The sequence below is a fragment of the Podarcis vaucheri genome, assembly GCF_965113315.1.
Source record: "Podarcis vaucheri genome assembly, chromosome: 12".
In the NCBI taxonomy this organism is placed as follows: domain Eukaryota; kingdom Metazoa; phylum Chordata; class Lepidosauria; order Squamata; family Lacertidae; genus Podarcis; species Podarcis vaucheri.
Window position 1 is genome coordinate 30,864,854 of NC_138750.1, and position 19,746 is coordinate 30,884,599.

Below are 19,746 nucleotides of genomic sequence, written 5' to 3' on the forward strand. Positions count from 1 at the left end.
ATAATATTTTTGATACTTTTTCTAACATCCATTCTGCATTTTTGTGGGGTGCTGCCACAAATTATTTCCAACAAGTAGTAATGATACTTCTCTTCCCATCAAGGAGAACCTTCTCAGATCCAACATGTGGAAGTTACTGTCTCAAACTACGAGTGCACAAAAAATGGTTTTAAGTTCTGATTAAAAAAAAAAATCTGGAAAAATGTTTAGAGGTCTGTTGGATACTTGATTCCATTGAGAAAAAGGAGGCAGCATGAAAGAAGATGGGTATCTTCAGCCCTGATGGCAAGCAGTACGTTTACTCTGATCCAGCCAAACCTTGCAGATTCAGGGTGGATACACAAAACTCTCCTGCCTTTTTTTTTAACCATTTACTGATTCACAGCAATGGAGGGAGCAGGTATTTCATATAAATGGATGGAGATGGCTTCTGCTGAATTTATAGGAACTCGGTGTGAACATGCAGTATACATAAAGCTTTGAATGGGGATGGTGGTATTATCTTCTGTTGAGTAGAGAAGATGGAGATAATATATTATACAGCCTCATGAACTTCACACAAAAGCAGGGCAGTCCCATTTAGGGCATTTGGTTTAGGAGCTGTGTGCCACACATGGGACAGTCTCCTGCAAGAACTATTCGGTAACTGTGAGAAAATTCTTCCTATGCCATTCCTATTTTTCAGCATGTAAACACTGAAAATCCTTTCAGGATTGCAGATTTAAATCTTTAAAAGGAATGGTAAAAGCTCCAAGGATCAGAAGGAGGGAAGTTAGTTGAAACAATCTGGCTTCATTATATTTTTTCAATGCACATAATCCCCAAATCCAGGAGAAAAGCAGTTTCCAGGGCTGAGTCAAATGTTTAATATGTGTCGGCAGAAATTTCAGATAGAAAAATACTGTAGAGTGAGCGCAACATATCCACCGGCTGCACCTGCCACCTTTCTTTCAATATGTATATTGCGGGGAACTAATTGATGCAAATTACCCATTGCCATATAATTCATTATACTTTTCTGAAGTCATCCTCTGTGTCAAAAATAAGCTATCCCTTTTTTGAACTACTCTCTGTTTGTTCTGGACCTACACCTCAGTCCATGATTTACAGAATGCGGGATTCCGAGCATGCACACACGTACAGTGGTACCTCAATTTAGGAACTTAATCCATTCTGGAAGTCCCTTCTTAAACCGAGGCACGCTTTCCCTAATGAGGCCTCCCACCGCCGGTGCCCTTCCACCATTTGGCTTCCATTCTTAGACCAAGGTAAAGTTCTCAAACCGGAACACTACTTCCGGTTTTGTGGAGTTCATAAACCGAATAGTTTGTAAACAGGGCTGTTCTTAAACTGAGGTACCACTGTACTTTACTTAGTCCTGCCGAAAGAGACATCCTAAAGGGAGGCAGACTTTATGGATGAAGTGACAATCTTGATCTGTGTTTGATCATCTGAGCACACAAACAAATGATCACCATTTTTCCATAGCCCCATTCACTTGAAGATCACACATAAAAAGAGGCTTCTACGCTGGCTCCAGGTGTGCTGCTCCCTATTTTAAACACAATCTTTAACATCATTGCATACAGGGTGGCTGGGCTGTTACAAAGCACGGAACAAACATGCAAGGCTTGCTGTGAAGTGAGTCTTCTCAGAACCCTGATTTAGAACTCAGATACAAATACCCATCAGTATGTAAATGCATGTAAATCGTAGAATTGTAGGGTTGGAAGAGTCCTCTAGTCCATTTCCCTGTAATCACAGCTAAATAATCCCTGATAGATGACCATCCAACCTCTGTTTAACACCGCCCAATGAAGGAGAGTCCAAATCAGGAAGGGGAATTTCCATACCTCCAGGTGGAACACCCAAACAACATCTATCCCTGCTCTTGGCGTACAGGGTATTCAAACATAGTAGCCGAAGAAAGCATCCCCCTCCTCCCTATGAAACCATCTACAGTTGTACCTTGGAAGTCGAACGGAATCAGTTCCAGAAGTCCGTTCGACTTCCAAAATATTCAAAAACCAAAGCATGACTTCTGATTGGCTGCAGGAAGCTCCTGCAGCCAATCAGAAGCTGTGGAAGCCCCATCGGACATTCAATTTCCAAAAATAGTTAACAGGCCAAAACAGTCACTTCTGGGTTTGCGGCGTTTGGGAGCCAAAACTTTTGGGAACCAAGCTATTCAAAAACCAAGGTATGACTGTCTTAGCTAGGTTAAAGGCCATCCATTCCTTCACAGACTGTAGCAGTATCTCCTAAATGGTAGAATACATGGTAAGTATGCAGAAAGGGAGCTTCTATTTGCCACAAACTTCCCAATGCAAGTAAGCTCTTGGTTGCAACAATGGGATGCACAGGTACTTTTGTCAATGAGCACCAAACCTGCTATTTCATTGGTTCTCAATGCTTGCCAAGCATTCATATTTATATCCTAAAACAAAGACATCACTGGCATCGTGGGGAGCTGGGCCAGATATGTGGAATGAAAGAGCAGCAGAGATTCTCAACGTATGAACACCCAGTCACCGATTCCAGTTGCTCCCGTTTACCTATCACATTTGTCCCCCCCCCCCCGTTTCTATAAGGCAACTCTTAAAGTCAACTCTGAAACAGCTACAAAGGAAACCAGAGCTTGTTTGTGACTGCAAAAAACAAACAAACACAAAAACCCAGGCATTGTGGGTAGGGGAGAAAATCCCTAATGCACATATCTTTGAATGCAATTTTTGTCCAACACACACATTTTTGCATAGCATTTTCTGTAATATAATGGATTTTGGTATGTTATTTTTACTCATATGTATTTTTATGAACACCTTGTCCCACCCTGTGCCTTTTTGTACACGTTAATGTAGCAGGAGACCTGCACTGCAGAATTTGAAGAGGTGCAAATTTCAAAGGATACACTTCGCACATTGTTACAGAAAGTTCGTATTAGGTGGGCCCACTCTTAAATGTGAACTGAATCAAATTTCTGGCCCATCCATAGTGACAACAAGTGCTTGTTCCGCCATGTCTATATGCTAATTGTTGCCTTTCCCAGCACAGCTAATGTGGAAGTGTTGATGGCAAGCTTCTTCCTGGTTGGTGGGCGATGGCAGGGTTACTGCTGTGGGCGCATTTTGCTGCACTGCTGCTATTCTTGTGGTGCAATATCTGCTGCTGATTTAGCATAGGACTGCAGCCGTAGAGGCTTCTGAGTAGAACAGGACTACAAACTCTTCCTGTCACTTGCCCAGAAGTATACAGAACCATCTTCATTGTTTTTCCTGCTTAATTGTGCATTTTGCATCACATGATTAAATATATTAGAAAACAATTGTTGCTCATAACTAAACCACAAGCCCCATTTTCTTTGCACTATCCTCCACTGGGGCAACGTCACAAGGAGATTTAATTATGAGTGCTGATATGAATAAGATTTAAACTATTAATTCCATAGCTTGGGGGTGGGGTGGAATCTTTAACGCATTTTGTCTTTAAATCTTTTATCACCTGCAAAAATTAATTAAATGCAGATGTAACAGGTTAGGTTTGGATGCCAGGGTTCATTTCCTGTCTATGCTTTTTCAGACAACTTATTACACCTCCTCCCAAAGTGTAGGCAAAACAAAAATGGTGCTCATAAATCAACCCCCGGCTTTTCCTCCAGGCTATGCATGAAGTTGGTCCTTAAGTAGGAGGCAAAGCTCAATTCATTATTCACAAGCAGAATGGATAGAAAACTTACCCAGTGACAACCGCATTTGAACTAACCATTTGTTTGAAACTGTACTATGCAGCAAAAGATTAATCTAAGCCACAAAGGCTGGCTCTTTGTTGTTATTAAATTAGATTTCCTGCATGGAAGGCATCCCGTACTGGCACACGTGATTTGGAACCGGGCGAGGGTGGGCTGGGGAGAGACAAAGGCCTTGTTCCTTTTTTTCAATAATGTTCGCATTGCACAACTAAGCTAAGCTATTGTCAGCTTAAGGAGGAAAGCCAAACTGGTTACCAAACCAAAGCCACGCAATTTAACTATTTCAAATTTATATTCTGCAGGGAAAAGTAAACGTTGGTACTTGTTGGGTCATTTTAACAGTGGAAGTATCAATTCATTTAAGGACCATAAAAGTCACCCTGATCTGCGCCTTCTTCTCATTAAAATTGCAGTTAACACCATTAAAGTGAAACATACATGTTTATGGTTTCAGTCCTGCCATCCTGGATTTAATGAGTTCCCAAATTCAGAGAAAAAACACACACCTTTATTACTCCTAAGTATTAAAGGCAGGAAAGCCTAACATATAAAAGAAAAACACAAACCCCTTTTCCCCCTCCCCCTTTCCTTCCACCCCTCCCCAAACCATTTTTATCTGGATCCACCCAAATGATGATGCTTGCCAAGAATACATACCAGATCTACAATCAATATCTTGCCTATATTTAGCTTGTCTCTCAAGTATTTGGCAGTAATTGCAACCGAATTAAAAAAGCAGAACCCCCTGTGGAATAGAGAAGAACAGAAATTTTACAAAGCACATCAGTCAGGAAAACAGTTATAAATAATGTTCAGGGCATGCGTGTGTGTATGTGTGTGTGTTTTTAAAAAAACCCCACTATATGATCTCTAAGACCATAAATCTGCTTCTGTGAGTACCTCGAAAACCTTTTCAGTCATCTGCTAACAATTAGCGCTCCCCAGAGACATGCACAATGCAGGTGATTGCCAGTAACCCTAGCACTCCAAGATGGGCAATATTCCCTGGTACTTACATGGCTGTTGATTCTTCAGCATGATGGCCTGGGGGCCTTACAACAGCAAAACCATTCTGTAAGAACAAGATAGGTTTTCAATTACCAGATTTTAAAAGAAGAAGGGGAGTAATCTCTTCTCTTTTCTGTGGAGCAAAGAGCAGCAAGTAAACAGGTTTGGAATGTATTAAAGCTACTAAACACATCTCCACCCCAGCACTCATTCCCCTTTCATAGAATAAGTGGGGCAAATGCAAAGGATCTCAGCTAAGTGGTTTTTTAAAAATAGGCCGTGTGTCGAGGATTCCAGGCTAGCTAGATAGCTCACCCCAGAACCTCACAAGCAGGGCATGTTAACATACCCTCCAACATATCTCATGCCAAGAGAATTTTTCTAAGCAGAGAGCAATAAAACCATGCAAGTCAGTATAAAAGTTCAAAACATTGAGAACAATTCAGCAGTTAAGTAAACTACCACAGCGGTCCTTTGTGTTACGTACCGCCCTCCTTACTTATGCTGCGGGTTACGCACTCTGCTAACCCAGAAGTAGATGCCCCTTGTTGTGACCTTTGCCCCAGCATGCGAGCGGAAGTTGCACTCTGGTGGCGCGGCAGAAGTGGGAGGCGCCATTAGAGAAAGCACGCCTCTTGTTACGAGCGGTTTCCTGTCATGAATGGACCTCCAGAACAGATTAAGTACGTAACACGAGGTACCACTGTAATGCAAAAGCTGGTCGTGCTCCAGGGGCAGTCTGGCTCAATAAGAACATTTTGAGTAAGTGCAAAGGATAAAACAGAGAGAGCTTACTTAATATGCTATTTCTGAACATGGAGGTTCCACTTTGCCTCATGACATAGACTGATTCCGCAACCTAAAATTCCGCATGATTACTATGTGGACGCAGAACTGCACCAGCAGAGGTTGCCCATTCTTTTTCATGTCACAGATATGTTTGGACTGAGACTAACCCAGCAATTCAAACTCTCTGCTGCTGGAGTTCTACTGTTGCTTTCACAGCAGCTGCAGTAATAGAAGTAGGAGCAGGCAGATACAACCCAGTCCTTGTGCCAGCTCCAGGCTGGTGCAAAGATCAGGCCCATAGTGAGCCCAATGCCCATCTGCCCCAGTTGTGAGACTCCATTTCCAGCAGATTCTGGGCTGTCTCTGAGGATACCACCAGTGGTCCTTCTGCCTGTTTAGTGGGCAGAAGGGGGAGGTCTGCAAGGATGGACTGATGCTTGTGCCACTCTGGTAGGGGCAGAGACAGGGGGCTGGTTGAGCTGACAGAAGCCAGCAGAGGGATACTGCCTAGCATAAATGTGGCTTGGGACTGGATTGCAGCCTAAGTCATACCTAAAATCAATGGGACTTTGGCATGGGTAACCTAAGTCCCACTGATTTCAGTGGGCCTACTGCAAGCATGACTAAGCTGTATCCAACCCAATGTGCATTTGTTGCCACATTGGGTGAGAATTAGGGGCATCAGAGGCCTCAGTTGAGCTGCTGAAACTCTATTGTGTTGCTCAGCGCAGCTGATTTAATATTTTCTGCCAACCTCCAAGTGTTGTTCATACCACAAGATAACCCTTTTTTTGTTTTTGTGCACCTTTACTCTTAGTTGCGTACAGATGTTTGCACTGTCTGCTTCTACTCATTGATCCCCTATAGAATAAATATTTTCTCTTTTCCTTGTGTCTAGCTTTGGTTATGCTAGAGTATAAGAGATGTCTTTTGGCAGGGCTGGAAACATTCATTTATGTTCTCCAGTTATGCACTGATCATGGAAGAGGAGAGAAAAATAAGAAACTGGATAGAAAATATGCTCAAATGGGTGGACATAACAGGAAAATGGCATACCCATCAACTGCCTCAGAAAAACCGGGACATCCTGTTTTTTCCATTGAGAGTATGGCAGCCATTTTGGGCACCTTGCTCTCTCATGATTTTGGGCTGAGATCTCCCCCCTACCCCCCAAAAAAACCCCACTTTTTAAGGTCTGTGATCTCATGCTGGATTTTGGACCCAGAAGATAGAATCCCAGATTTGGGTTGTGTCGTGTAGGAGGGTATGAAATGGGGCAAGTGTCTTGGTGGCAGAGCCCCAGATATAATGCGAGATTTTGGTCAGCGTTGAGTTTCTTGTGCTAGAAGGAAAATGGTATGAGTCAACCATTGTTCAATCCACCAAGGCTATGTCAGCATGGAAGCCCTGTGGTTTCACTGATTCCTAGCTGTGCCCATGCAGAAACTGCAGGCAACATTAATGGAAGAAACACATTAAATCAAGATAAACCATGCATCGCACAAACAACCTGTTATATCCAGATGGCACATATGACAAGGAGGCTAGAAAAACCACAGAACCATATTGTGATATGCCATAGTGATGTGCCAAAATGTGTTGTCTAATTCAATTTAAAGTTTTCTTTCTCTGAGCAAGCGGTCCACATTTGTCTCCCTTATTCTTGGGGCACTTTACAATTTCAGCAGGTGTGGGGCTGAGCTTACCTTATTGTTGCAATGTAACCAAGGGGTGTTTGCCTGGGAGCTTGCCCCACCCCACCCTCTGCCCCACAGAACATTTCTCCAGCGCTCTGCAACCTTCCTGACTGACTGCACTTCCTGATCTGGAAAGGCCCCATGATAGGAGTCACCTCATGAAGTACTGTGAAGCACAGCTACACAGGGAGGCTGCAAAACACAGACCACTGTGAGAGAATTTGTAGACTGAAGGGAAGGGTACAGTGGTACCTTGGGTTAATAACTTAATTCGTTCTGGAGGTCCGTTCTTAACCTGAAACTGTTCTTAACCTGAAGCACCATTTTAGCTAATGGGGCTTCCCGCTGCAGGTGGAGCACGATTTCTGTTCTCATCCTGAAGCAAAGTTCTTAACCCGAGGTACTATTTCTGGGTTAGCGGAGTCTGTAACCTGAAGTGTCTGCAACCTGAAGCGTCTGTAACCTGAGGTACCACTGTACTTAGCAACACCTTTTGATCACCTGGAAAAGGAAGTTCAGCACATCCAAATCCCTGCACCTCACCCATGAGAATTTCACTGAATTTCTCTCTCTCCCTTTTTCAAATGCAATTTCTTTTCATATTAATAAATTAATAATGGTTGGGGGGGGACCCACAGGAGAAATTTTCCACGCAGCGCTACATTTTAAAATAAATAAATTAGGGAAATGTAGATTGCTCAACATACGAACCAATTAAAAACTATTTTAACTCCTTTTCGTTTACACCGAATTGCTTCGAAAAAGCTGAATTTTCCTTTTTGTGTGACAAGGATGACGAGCCCTCACATCACAACAAAAAAGGGTTGTTGTGGATATGAGAAAAAAGATGATGGAAATTCCATATTTCAGTAGTCTATAAATCTCATCTAGAAGCCTGCCAAAGCTTGCAACTTTATTGGATTTCCTAAGTCAGTTTATAACACACATTCTGGACATTTTATAGGAGGTTTTCATACAGAGCAGCCATCAAAAGTTTTGATTTTCTAGGAATACCTTAAGCTACTGCTTCACTGCAATGCACCACTTACAATGACCCTCCGTTCCCTCCCAGAACACCATGAAGCAAAGACCTATAAATCTTTGCTAAATGATGACTGCCCCCCAAACCCAGGGGTAGGTAGCAGATATGCAAACATTCTTTGCTGATAAGGAGCTTACTGTTAACCAACACCTGATTATACATCTCCAAATGAATGAGGATGAATTATTTTTTGTTTCCATGAGACAGTAACTGCAAGTGCAACTCATTTCTCTCTGTGTGTTTGACATCATAGCTCCAAACCCAGAGGCCAGAGTTCACTCTCTCAGGTTCATACAGATGCAGTGGAAGAGTCAACATTATACAAATGAAAAGAAAGTTTCAGGTTAAGTTATCTTCATTTTCTTTCTCACACTCTTAATGAATATGGGAATGGCTGAATGTATACACTCTATTATTCACTAAGCTGCATTTTTAAAGTAATGGAACTGGGAAGTGGGGACTGGGGCATTTGGTTTCATGCTGCAGAAACCTTGGGTCTACAGACGTTGTTCAACCAGAACTCCCATCTTCTCTGACCATTAGGCTGGCCATGTTAGCTGGGGAGATGGAGGTTGCAGTCCATCCACACCAGGGGATCTCACAGCACAGGGTCATAGCTCAGTAGTGAAGTATTTGTTTTGTATGCAGCAGGTCCCAGGTTCAATCCCTGGTGGTTCCAGGTAGGGCTGGGAATATCTCCTGCCTGAAACCTTGGAAAGTCACTGCAGTCAATGTAGACTGAGCTTGATAGACAAATAACCTGACTCAGAATAAGGCAGCTTCCTATGTTCCTGGGCTAAAGAAAACATCCATGAAGCTTCATTAAGATATAGACACAGACGTATAATGGTGCTTTTGGAGTTCATGGTATTCTTTCAGGAGGTAACTGAAAATAATAAGAATATAATAATAATTTATTATTTATACCCCACCCATCTAGTTGGGTTTCCCCAACCACTCTGGGTGGCTCCCAACAGGATATTAAAAACACGATAAAACATCAAACATTAAAAACTTCCCTAAACAGGGTTGCCGTCAGATAGTTGTTTATTTCCTAGACATCTGATGGAGGGCCTTCCACAGGATGGGCGCCACTACCGAGAAGGCCCTCTGCCTGGTTCCCCGCAACCTCACTTCTTGCAGTGAGGGAACCGCCAGAAGCCCCTTGGCGCTGGACCTCAGTGTCTGGGCTGAAGGATGGAAGCTGATGCTTGTTTATTCTTCTCTGTTTAGGAAGGCATTGAGAGATGCTTGATATCTTCAATTTTTGTATGTATTTATCTATACCATGTACCTGTCACCTAATCACAACAGTTCCCTTGGACGATGTACAAAATAAAAACTAATTAGAAACCAGAACTCTTAAACAAACAAACAAACAAAAAAAACAAGCAGCAGGAAATAAGGCTGAAATAAGAAGAAAATTTCACTTTAAAACAGGGTTCAAGGGATTAAAACACTGCAGCAGTGATCAACTAGAACAGAGAGCCAAAAAAGAACAAACTTCTTATAGTTTTTTAAAAATAAAAACACATAGTGAAGTTTAAAAGGCCTGGGAAAATAAGACAAGAAATTAAGGTAGATACCAGGTGGGTTATTGTGGGAGAGAAGACATTTTAGTTCCACAACTGAGGACGTCACAGCAGAAAAGGTCCTTTCTCTTGGACAAAATGACCCTCGTGGTTCCTTCTAGGCCTACAGTTCTATGATTCTCTCAGCCACCCACCACATCTCAGTTGGTAGCAGCACATGGAGAAGGGCTTTAGTATGTAAGGGAAGAATAAATCCTTTAGATATGGTCCCAAGTAACAAAAGTCGGTATAGTCAACCGGAGGAAACCAGCAAGGAAAGGTGGCCAGCAAGGACCACCATGCATCTGGCCTCCCATCAGCCAAACTGCTGTACTTACTGAAAGCAAGAGAGGTAAAGCAGCAGAGAGGGTGATATGGTGAATCAGGTGTAGAAAGAAACGGGAAACCAGTGAAGATAATACAGGGCTGGCTTCATATGTTCATAATGCTCATCAGTCCCACTTAATGCTCTTCTCACCGTATTTTGCATCAACTGAACTTTCCAGACTGTTCTTTGTCTGGATTGATTGGCACTCATCCAAGCCATCCTCCTCAGCCAAGCGCTGATTTAACACCTCCACCACCTCAGCTGGCTTTATGAAAAAGAGAAATAGAACTACATGTCATCAGCACACGGGTGGCACTAAATCCCAGGATGACCTCACTCAGTGATTTCATGTAGGAACAGCAGCACGGGGGACAGAATAGAATCCTAGAGGACCCAAAAGATCAAATGCCAAAGCAAAGATACCCCAGGAACAACTGGAAACAGTTCGGCCAGAAGAATGCCACTGTTGATGGTACAGAAACCCCATGAGAGGTCCAGAATAATCAAGAGAGTCACACTTGCCTTGTCTCTAGCAGGGCAGTAAGCTAGTTTCAGTGCCCAGCTGAAAACTCAGCTGAAAACAGATCTAGAAAGTCAGTTTCACCCATCAACCACCAGAGTTGATTGACTCTTTCTTAAGCACCTTGCCCAGAAAGGGAATCTTGGTTACTGAACTGGAGTTGTTAAGATATTCCAGATCCAGAGGAGGTGTTTTTCAGGAGTGGCCACATTCCTGCCTCCTTTAAGAAGACTGGGACCACTCCTCTTCTTAATGAGGAATTTGCTACCTTCTGAACCCAGCCAGCCATCCCATTTCTGCTAAATCACCCATCAAATTATGGGTTGCCTCTTCATCCCACAGAGTGAATGGGAATTTGATAAGTGGCAGTTAATACAAAATAACTTTCGAAGTGGTGTGGGTTTTGCTCAGAGTCTGACTCATTGTCATTTGATTGGGGGATGATAATAGCATTTGTTTTTCTCAAGTTTTCTGTGAGTGCTTCAAGCCATTGTGACTGAAGCAAATGGGCTGGTTACTTGCTTGACTCAACCTATTACAGTTTAGGCTCTCTTGGCCTATGACAAGCTATTGTCTGTATTGTGTATGTTAATGTATGTTAATGGATGGCCAAACCTTGGATCAGAGGCTGAGCAGAGCATCTGTCACTCCTGCAATATGTCATCCACAAAAGTATGTAGAATTTCGGGAGACCCCTGTTCTTCATTCAACCCTAGTTTTTACATTACATTTCCTCCCTTTGGCTGCTTTCCAAAGGAGATCTTAGGCTATCTCAAGATCATCGTAATAGTTTTTGTGGTTGGGGGGGGGGGCTATAGTATGACCCTGGTACTAAATTACTTTGAGGGCATGATATTTCTCCCCACAGCAAATGACTAATCATTGTTTAGCACTTATGCCAGACTTTGCTAATCAGCAGTTCTCCATTTTTCCCAAAAGCCACGTCTGTGGCTACTAGTTCTTCACAACATTGTCCCATATTAGCAGGAGGGAATGTGAATTCATTTATTTGGGCAATACTAAATACCAGACAGTGATCTCAGAACAGTGGGTGAAGGTCAGACAGAAACGTAAAAATATACTCCAGAGATAGACAGTCTAACATGGAGCGATATGTTGAAAATGTAGCCAACACACATAAATTCAAAGCATTTTTACACAGACGCTTGTTTATACTAGGATACAGACACCATTACACGTCAACAGAAGGTTAAACTGACTGACAGAAATGCACATTAGAGGAGAGATTCATGTCTTTGTCATTATAAGCCTGATTTTTGTGTGTTTTAAACTTCAGGATATGATGGAGTAGAAATGCATCAAACTTGGTCTAAAGTCTAGAATTGCTTAAAACAGGAATGACAAATCAGCAATATATCAAAGTCTGAGTGGGGAGGAATCACTCTTTCATCTCATATCACTGGCCTATTGGAAAGGACAATGAAAGCCCAGTCTCCTCATTTATAAAGTATCACTCAGTTACGTGCTAAATATGTGGCATATTGTTTATTTTCCAAACAGAATGAATCCCATACACCATCTTCGTTTTCCTCACTGGAATGTAGTTCAGGAATTTTCAGATAATGAAAATAGAAGCCTTCAGAACACACTTCAGGGGCCTGATAGAAGCCATGATTGGTTTCTTGCAATCACTTTGGCCAACTAGTGAAGTTGAAAAAAATATGGCTAGAAACCATATTGGATCACCAAGGAAACCAAGGAGAGGAAAGAAGCAGTTGACTCAAGCCGCAAGTCAGCTTTAGGTTGAATACCAGGACATGTCTTCTAATCACAGTTAGTCAAGGAAACAAATTGACTGTCAGTGACAGTTTTAAAGAAGAATCTGGTGCAAATTGATGTAAGACTAGAGAAATCTATTACTTTAGTGAGCTGGCCCAGATAATCCCACTACTATGTTTATATTATTTTAAGTGTAAGCTTGTTAGCCTGTGCTAGTTGTTGAGCATCAATGACCATACTGCTTCGTTTAAGTGCCTTAACTTTTTAGTCACACAGTCGTTATTCTTTGTCTCTTATTATATAGATTCTCAATTTGGCATTCCTTGTTGGCATTGTTATGCATGTGGGAGAGATACTCTGAAAATCCCCCAATGAACCTGAAACAAAACAGTCATCTCAGAGAAGTACAATCATGAACTGGATTATTTTACGTTAACGAAGCAATAACATTATTACGCAAAATTTCCCTGTGCAGATCAGCTGGTGCCCCAGTTAAACACTGTCGGAAATAGCACAGAAATTGTTTGCAAGTCTTTCCACCTCACAGAGTTTATGATACGTGCTTTACAGACTGACAAGGAAGAGTGATTCACAGTATCTTAAAAACACCATCTGCCAGGTTTAAGATAAGATTCAGAGACATGGAAAATTTGTGGTCTGTGGTCCCTAGATTTTTAGCCGGCAATGCCTCAGCCCAGAGCAGCCTGTCTCTGTCATCCAGACTTACCTTTAATATGATGTTCCATTCATTCCTCAGTGGCGAGGGAAAGTTACATATCTCTGCCCCTGCCCTTATTCTGTAGCCATTCTCAGTTCTTTCCCCCCACAATGGCTAAACCAAAATGGGCTGTTCTCATCCCTTTCTCAAACATATTTTACCATGTGAAAACAAGAAAACATGAAAGGAATTCTGCCCCATATCCTGTCTCGCATGGAGGCAGGTAGCCACATCAGCCCTCTGTAAGGCATCACAGTGGAGAAGAGCTGATGACACTAAAATAAACAGGGGGGGCTAGAAAGGGCAAAGGTCAGTTTCATCCAATGTTTGGGACCAGGGAGACATCACCTGTCCAAGGTAAGCAGGGGAAGTGGAAATTCCTAGCCATCATCTTGGTAGATAGCATGTCCAAACTGAAAAGGTGGATTTCATTTGACCAGTTGAGTGTACATCCCACTTTATTTATTTACAAATAAAGTTGCGGCTCATAGTTAATCCCAATTCTTGTATCTATGCATTCTGGAATTGGAGTTAGGGCAATTGTTTTCAGTCAATTGTATTGACTGAATAAGAAAAAAAACCCACACATTTTTGCCCCTTATTCTGGAAGCCTTTAAGGCTGATGGATATTTTGAGACCTCTGCCCTGTGTATTTGACTTTTATGGCAAAGGCCTTGGGTAACATCAAACATATAAACTTATTTGAAATAGCAATTTTATGTTTCCTTCATGTTACCCAGAAATAGCAAACAGGCAGCAGCGTAATAGTGACTGGATACAGCAAAAATCGTTCTGATACTGATCAGTCTTGACATATCAAAAGGAACCATCCCAGGAAAGCCTACAGTTTTAGTTTCCAAGGATATTCATTTCAAACTATTTTAATTCTGTTAAATGATCCCTGACTACCAAGAGGCCAATTCCATACACTCCATCTGAAGAGGGGTTCCAAGGGACTCATGCTTGTTTTGCTTCAGTGCAAATGGATGTGCAAGATAATGTCAGAATGCATCATCCTGAGATGGATTACCCCTCCCCCACCAACCTATTCCAGTGGTTTTGCTCTTAGCTAGTTGAATTTTAGAAGAACATTTTGAAATTTACAGAAAAACATATTTCAATTAAACATATTTTTAAATTAAAGCCGGGGTGCAGAGCAGTGGTTTTTTTGTGTGTGATGGTACTCACCCGTATGGAGTACAACCATCCCTTTTGGGGATGCTGGTGGCAGCCATTTTGTTTTGGCAGCCACAACACTTTTATCAAGCTATGAGTACCGGGGGGGGGGGTGTTACAAAAATGTTAGAAGCAATCAAAATGTGACAAATAGCAAGCAAGTTTTTCAAGTTCTTCAGAATTCTTCATCAGGCTAGATATTAAGCAAGGGAGAGAGAGAGAGAGAGAGAGAGAGAGAGAGAGAGAGAGAGAGAGAGAGAGTTGGCAGTCTGATAAAGTCTACTGCAGACTTTGTATCTAAAGGAATAGTTCAGCCTTAATGTCAAGAGATCTATATGGATGTTAGGTGATCAAGAAAACATGCAACTCACCAGATCTGGTGGAAATAGCTACTCCAAAACTCACTGGAATTGGCTATTCATTTGATAGAGCCTATTACATATATATTCTGCAGTTCATGACACCACATTTAGTGGTGCGAATTTCTACAGCAACATATCTTTCTCATGAGCACCGCCACTGAAAATTTTCAATATTTAACTTTAATTCTGCTAATTCAGAGTACTGCCTTGACATTTCTGGCATCATGGCCTAAATCTGTCATGCTTTTGGTTAATCCACCATGCAGTCAGTCACATGGTAAACAATGAGGTTTTGAATACTTTCGGGCTTCTCAACTACAAGCGTTGTGCATTATAATATGGGCCTTAGTGAGCAACCTGGTGGGGCACTGCTGTTTACCTGCCCTCTGGTCAGTTGTATCACTGCTGCTTACTTGGAAGTACAGGGGTAGTGTGAGATGGCAGTGAGATGGGCACACTGGAAATACAGGAGCCACCACGATGTTTGCTCCTGCTGCATTTATAGCAAAGTCTCAGCCCATTTGTGCCAAATCACCTCTTGTGAGCAGTATGAATGATGCGCTTCAAAGAGATATACTTTTAAGATACAGATATAGTGGATCTATCATTCTTAAGCACTAAAGCCCCCAAACTGCCATGTGATCTTGATACATGAGATATGCAAGCACGTTAAAGCACACCAATCAATCTGCCAAATCCCAATGCAAGCCCAGAGAAAATTCACTTTTAAGGTTCCAAATGGCTGAAATTCAGGGTGGGGGGCAGGTGAGTTAATGGAGTGCTAAAGCTCTCCAGGAGAAGGGAAACTGACTATCTCCTTTAGGTTTCATGTCTTAGAAGCAACCGTGTATAAAAAGTTAAGTAGATACAGGGTGAGAATTGAATGAAAGCGAGACCATTGGACATCTCATCATTTATGATAAGCTTACACACTAGTGATTTAGGGTCCTGCTTAAAAGGTAGAGTGATATGCCAAATATCCCTGAACTACACCCACATAACAATAGAAAAAGCTTGGTTTTGATGGATGATTTCACCCACTTTTATATGTGGGAAAATATTCTTGTTCAGATTCCACAGGTAGAGGCAACATTCTCCTAACCCAAAGAAGCCATTTACTATCTCTCCTTAAAGTGGGATTCAAGTAGGCTGTATTGTTTTACAGTTTCACAGCTGGTATTCTGTCCATTAGCCAGGAACAATAAAAAAGACCAAATAGTTCACAAGGGATTTCAAATGGAATGGAGAGATGTTTATTATAGCTACGGATTCGGGGTTTCAATCAGATTCCCCTGCTTTTTGGTCAGTTATCAAGTTACGTTGCTGATCTGAGACTTACGTAAGATGGGAGGAGAGGACACAAAGGATTCATTTCGTTCAAAAAATTAAATGTATTTCCAGGTCATAGTATAGAATCTGGCATATCTGTACAAGGAGTCTAGTAGTGGGAATAGCCTAGATTTTGATAAATTGGCTCACCGTTCAGCTACACCACAGGCATGTTATGTGACCATAGGGAAGTCTCCATATTTTAGCAGCGGAATCCTACACATGCCTACTCAGAAATATGTCCCATTTAAATCAATGGGACTTACTACCAGATATGCCTAAAAATGAAGACTAAGTGGACAAAATAGTGAAATCATAGCTGATTCCTTCCTCCTTTCATTTTAAAAATATGTACAGGTTCATGTACACAAATCCATAATAGACTGCTGGTTAAAATCAATCAGTTGTGAACTCTTCTGTATGAATGTATAACCAAGTAAACGGGCAGAAGATTGCTACCCTAGTGTCTACTTTGACGACAGCAATCCTATACCCAATTATCTCCAGATTTCTGCTGGGGACATTCCCAGCCCTATCTGGACTCTCCTTCACTGGTGGTCTTCAAGCAGAGGTTGGATGGCCACCTGTCACGGATGCATTAGTTGAGATTCCTGCATTGCAGAGAGTTGGACTAGAGGACTGACAGGGTCCCTTCCAGTTCTATGATTCCATGGTTCTATGATTTGTGAATGGTGAGGATTGATCCTGGGATCTTTTTGCATGTGAAGCAGTTCTCTACCACTGAGCTCTGGCTCTTCTGCTTCAGTGTCTACGGTCCCTCACCCCCCATGTCCATGGAGACCTTCAACCAAGGATGACACTTCATGCATATGCCATAGTAAGCCTATTTAAGGTGCCACAAGGCTCTTTGTTGTTCTGGTTGTAGGCATAGCATAAGCCCAAAGCATGAATACTGCAAGGTTACAAGAGGAGATGATAGCTGGTGAATGGAGCAAGGAGAACAACAGAGGAAATGAGAGGCAAGAACATTTGAACAGGCTTCATAAAAAATCTGCACTGTGCGTGCTTGTTCACCACATAAGCTAATCCCCATTTGATTCCTGGTGTGTGTTTTTCATACACCCAAGGTATTAGGAGTGGCAACGAGATGGATGTCTGAAGGAGGACATTAGGTGTAAGCTGATGGATCTGTATTAGTGACTGTGAGGACAGGACCAGACAGGACCAGGGTGATAGTTATTCTAAATGAATATGTTAATTTGGGATAAAAGTGTGTCATCCTGTGGCTATCCTCTGCTGACCTTCCCTGGTGCCTCTGAAGGCAAATAAAAGAGTGATTTATAGTCCCCGAGTCCCATAGTATTTTAACGACACTGTGTTCTCAAATTGTAATGCAGTTGGTATTCTGCTGTAACACTGTGTGCGTGACCTTGATCTGCAGGATTCAGTTCCAGACAAACATTCCATTTGGAAATCTTTTAAATCTTCTTCTTAAAATAAACTGCAAATAAATATGGGTGAGGGGAAACTGCGACCCCCCCAACCCATGTAAGTATTTGTTGCTTTACTGCAGCTACTTCAGTGGCCATTGAAAAAATAGATTGATTGACAACTTTGTTTTTAAAGCTCTTCATTACACAGAGATAAACAGTGAAGAGTAAATCCACGATGTGAAAGACCCCATAAATCCTGGGAGATAAGCAATAAAGGTCCTGCAGCAAATCCTGGTTGTGTCAACTGCACATAAAGCATGTCTGATTATTCTTATCTAGGTCAGCTTTTAAATTCTGATATATTCATCATCCCAATTATAGTTTCTAAGAAGGAAAAAAATGGAAGTCTGAATTATTATTTTTGAGCATGTACATCTGCATACACATCTTTCATTTAAAGCACATGACTTCCCTCAAAGAATCCTGGAAACTATAGTTTTCCCCTCATGGAGCTACATTTCCCAGCACCCTTAACACACCAGTTCCTAGGCTTCTTTGGGGGAAGTCATGTGCATAGCCCAAGTCTGTACATAGCCCAAGCCAGTTAATGCAAGGCATTTCCTATAAATTGCTGTAAAATCTGGCAGCTAGGTCACTGACTGCAACTACCCACGTGAAGCCTAGTTCACCTGCCTTAAAATGGCTCCATGAGGTTCTTGTGTGTTTCCAGACAAAAAATAATATGCTGGTGTGTTTTCTTTATGGCTTTGGGCATGAATATGTAAGGGACTGATTGTACCCGTATGAATCTGTGATTCATGTTGCGAACTTCCACAAAGGCAACTGTGTGGGTGCCTTTCTTTGCAGGGTAGACAGTCTATCAGCAACATGGCCTTCTCAGTGGTGGCACCTACATAATGGAAGGCTGTTCTCATGTTAAGCTTTCAACACCTGTACAAAACTGATTTATTTGTCCATGCTTTAAACTAAGTAATGTTTTAATTTTTACTACTGCTTTTATGCTTTATCACAATGTTTTGTATTCTATGCTGGTTTTCAATGGGTTGTTTCAGTGCCAAACTCATAGTCAATGTCCATTGATTTCATCCGGGTTTACTTCAGAGAGAACCCAAGCTATTTACTCTTTTGTTATTTTATTTTATTTTGATTTTATGTTTATTTTCAGCTTTGAGGGATTCATTGAAAAATTTAAACTGAACAGCAGGAAACAAGCTATCTAAATAAATAAATAAATAAATAAATAAATAAATAAATGATACATAAAGCAAACATGTATTGGCCATGGTTTCTTTGGGAAACTTGCAGCGTGGTGGCTTGAAAAGTGTAGAAAGTAGGACATATTCAGAGCCTCTGTAGAATATTATTCCACATATCCATAGTTAAAGCTTTCAAGGTCCTGTACCCAGCGAAGGAATAGTTACCATGTATCTGCAACAACTGGGAAAACTGGAGAATAGAGGTCGCAGTGATGATGCCTATTCCTTTTAGCTGGTGGCTTCAGATGATTAGCCTTCTGCACAGCCAGAGCATCACCATGCAATATGTCCTCAAGAGGCCACCATTTTCCAAATGTTCAGATGGGTTACAATGTTAATCCCTGTACACCATATAAATAAGGTGCTTTTGATCTCTGTACTTTAGTGTCTTCATTGTTCTTCACATTTTACAGATAGGTGATTGAATCTGAGGTGTAGTGACTTCAGTATGCATGTAAATATAACCTGCTAATGGAAACATGCTTAAATCCTACTGAAATCACTGGGATTTAAGTAAGCTGTTCAATACAGTTCAGGTTTTGCGGAATGGCATCCCAAGGCTATGGTAGCCACGGCTAGGAACAAAAGAACCTGTCCATTTCAGTTCTTGCAGTTTCTCATTCTTTCAATCTCCTATCCTTACCCCCTCCCAAGCTGTTTAGCATAGATGGGCAGGTATCAGAAAGCCCCCTGTCTCCTGGGAGGTCCCTCAAAGCATTCACCCATTTCCCCCTCTCCTTCACTTCCAATTCACCCAACCCCACACTGCATTTGCCCCAATGGAGGAAAAACAAAAAAGCCCCAAATCACCATGAAACTGTAAGCATGTGAAAGAAAGTTACATACTTTTCATTTAATTCCATTTGCCGTCAGATTTGAACCGTAGCAGTAGACTTTGGTCACTGGGTGAAATCCATTGCTATTTTACCTAACATCAATTGTATTGATGGCGTGTCACGTCCAAGAAAGTTTATTGGGGTATCTAACCATTCGGGCTGTATAGGGCCTACCTTTAAAACCGGGTTGTTATAACATCAAACAAAATGT

The 19,746-nt window shown here is 41.7% G+C and overlaps 1 protein-coding gene across 5 annotated transcripts in view; it reads right to left on the bottom strand.

The window, feature by feature from the left end:
• The window catches only part of HDAC9 (histone deacetylase 9), a 484,232-nt gene that overhangs the window by 99,345 nt on the left and 365,141 nt on the right, over positions 1-19,746 (bottom strand). For all 5 annotated transcript variants that reach the window (XM_082193889.1, XM_082193888.1, XM_082193887.1 and 2 more), the window contains 2 exons: positions 4,765-4,820; positions 4,406-4,493 (listed from right to left, as the gene is read on the bottom strand). In XM_082193889.1, coding sequence (XP_082050015.1) covers positions 4,406-4,493; positions 4,765-4,820 — 144 coding nt within the window. The remainder of the gene's footprint in view (positions 1-4,405; positions 4,494-4,764; positions 4,821-19,746) is intronic.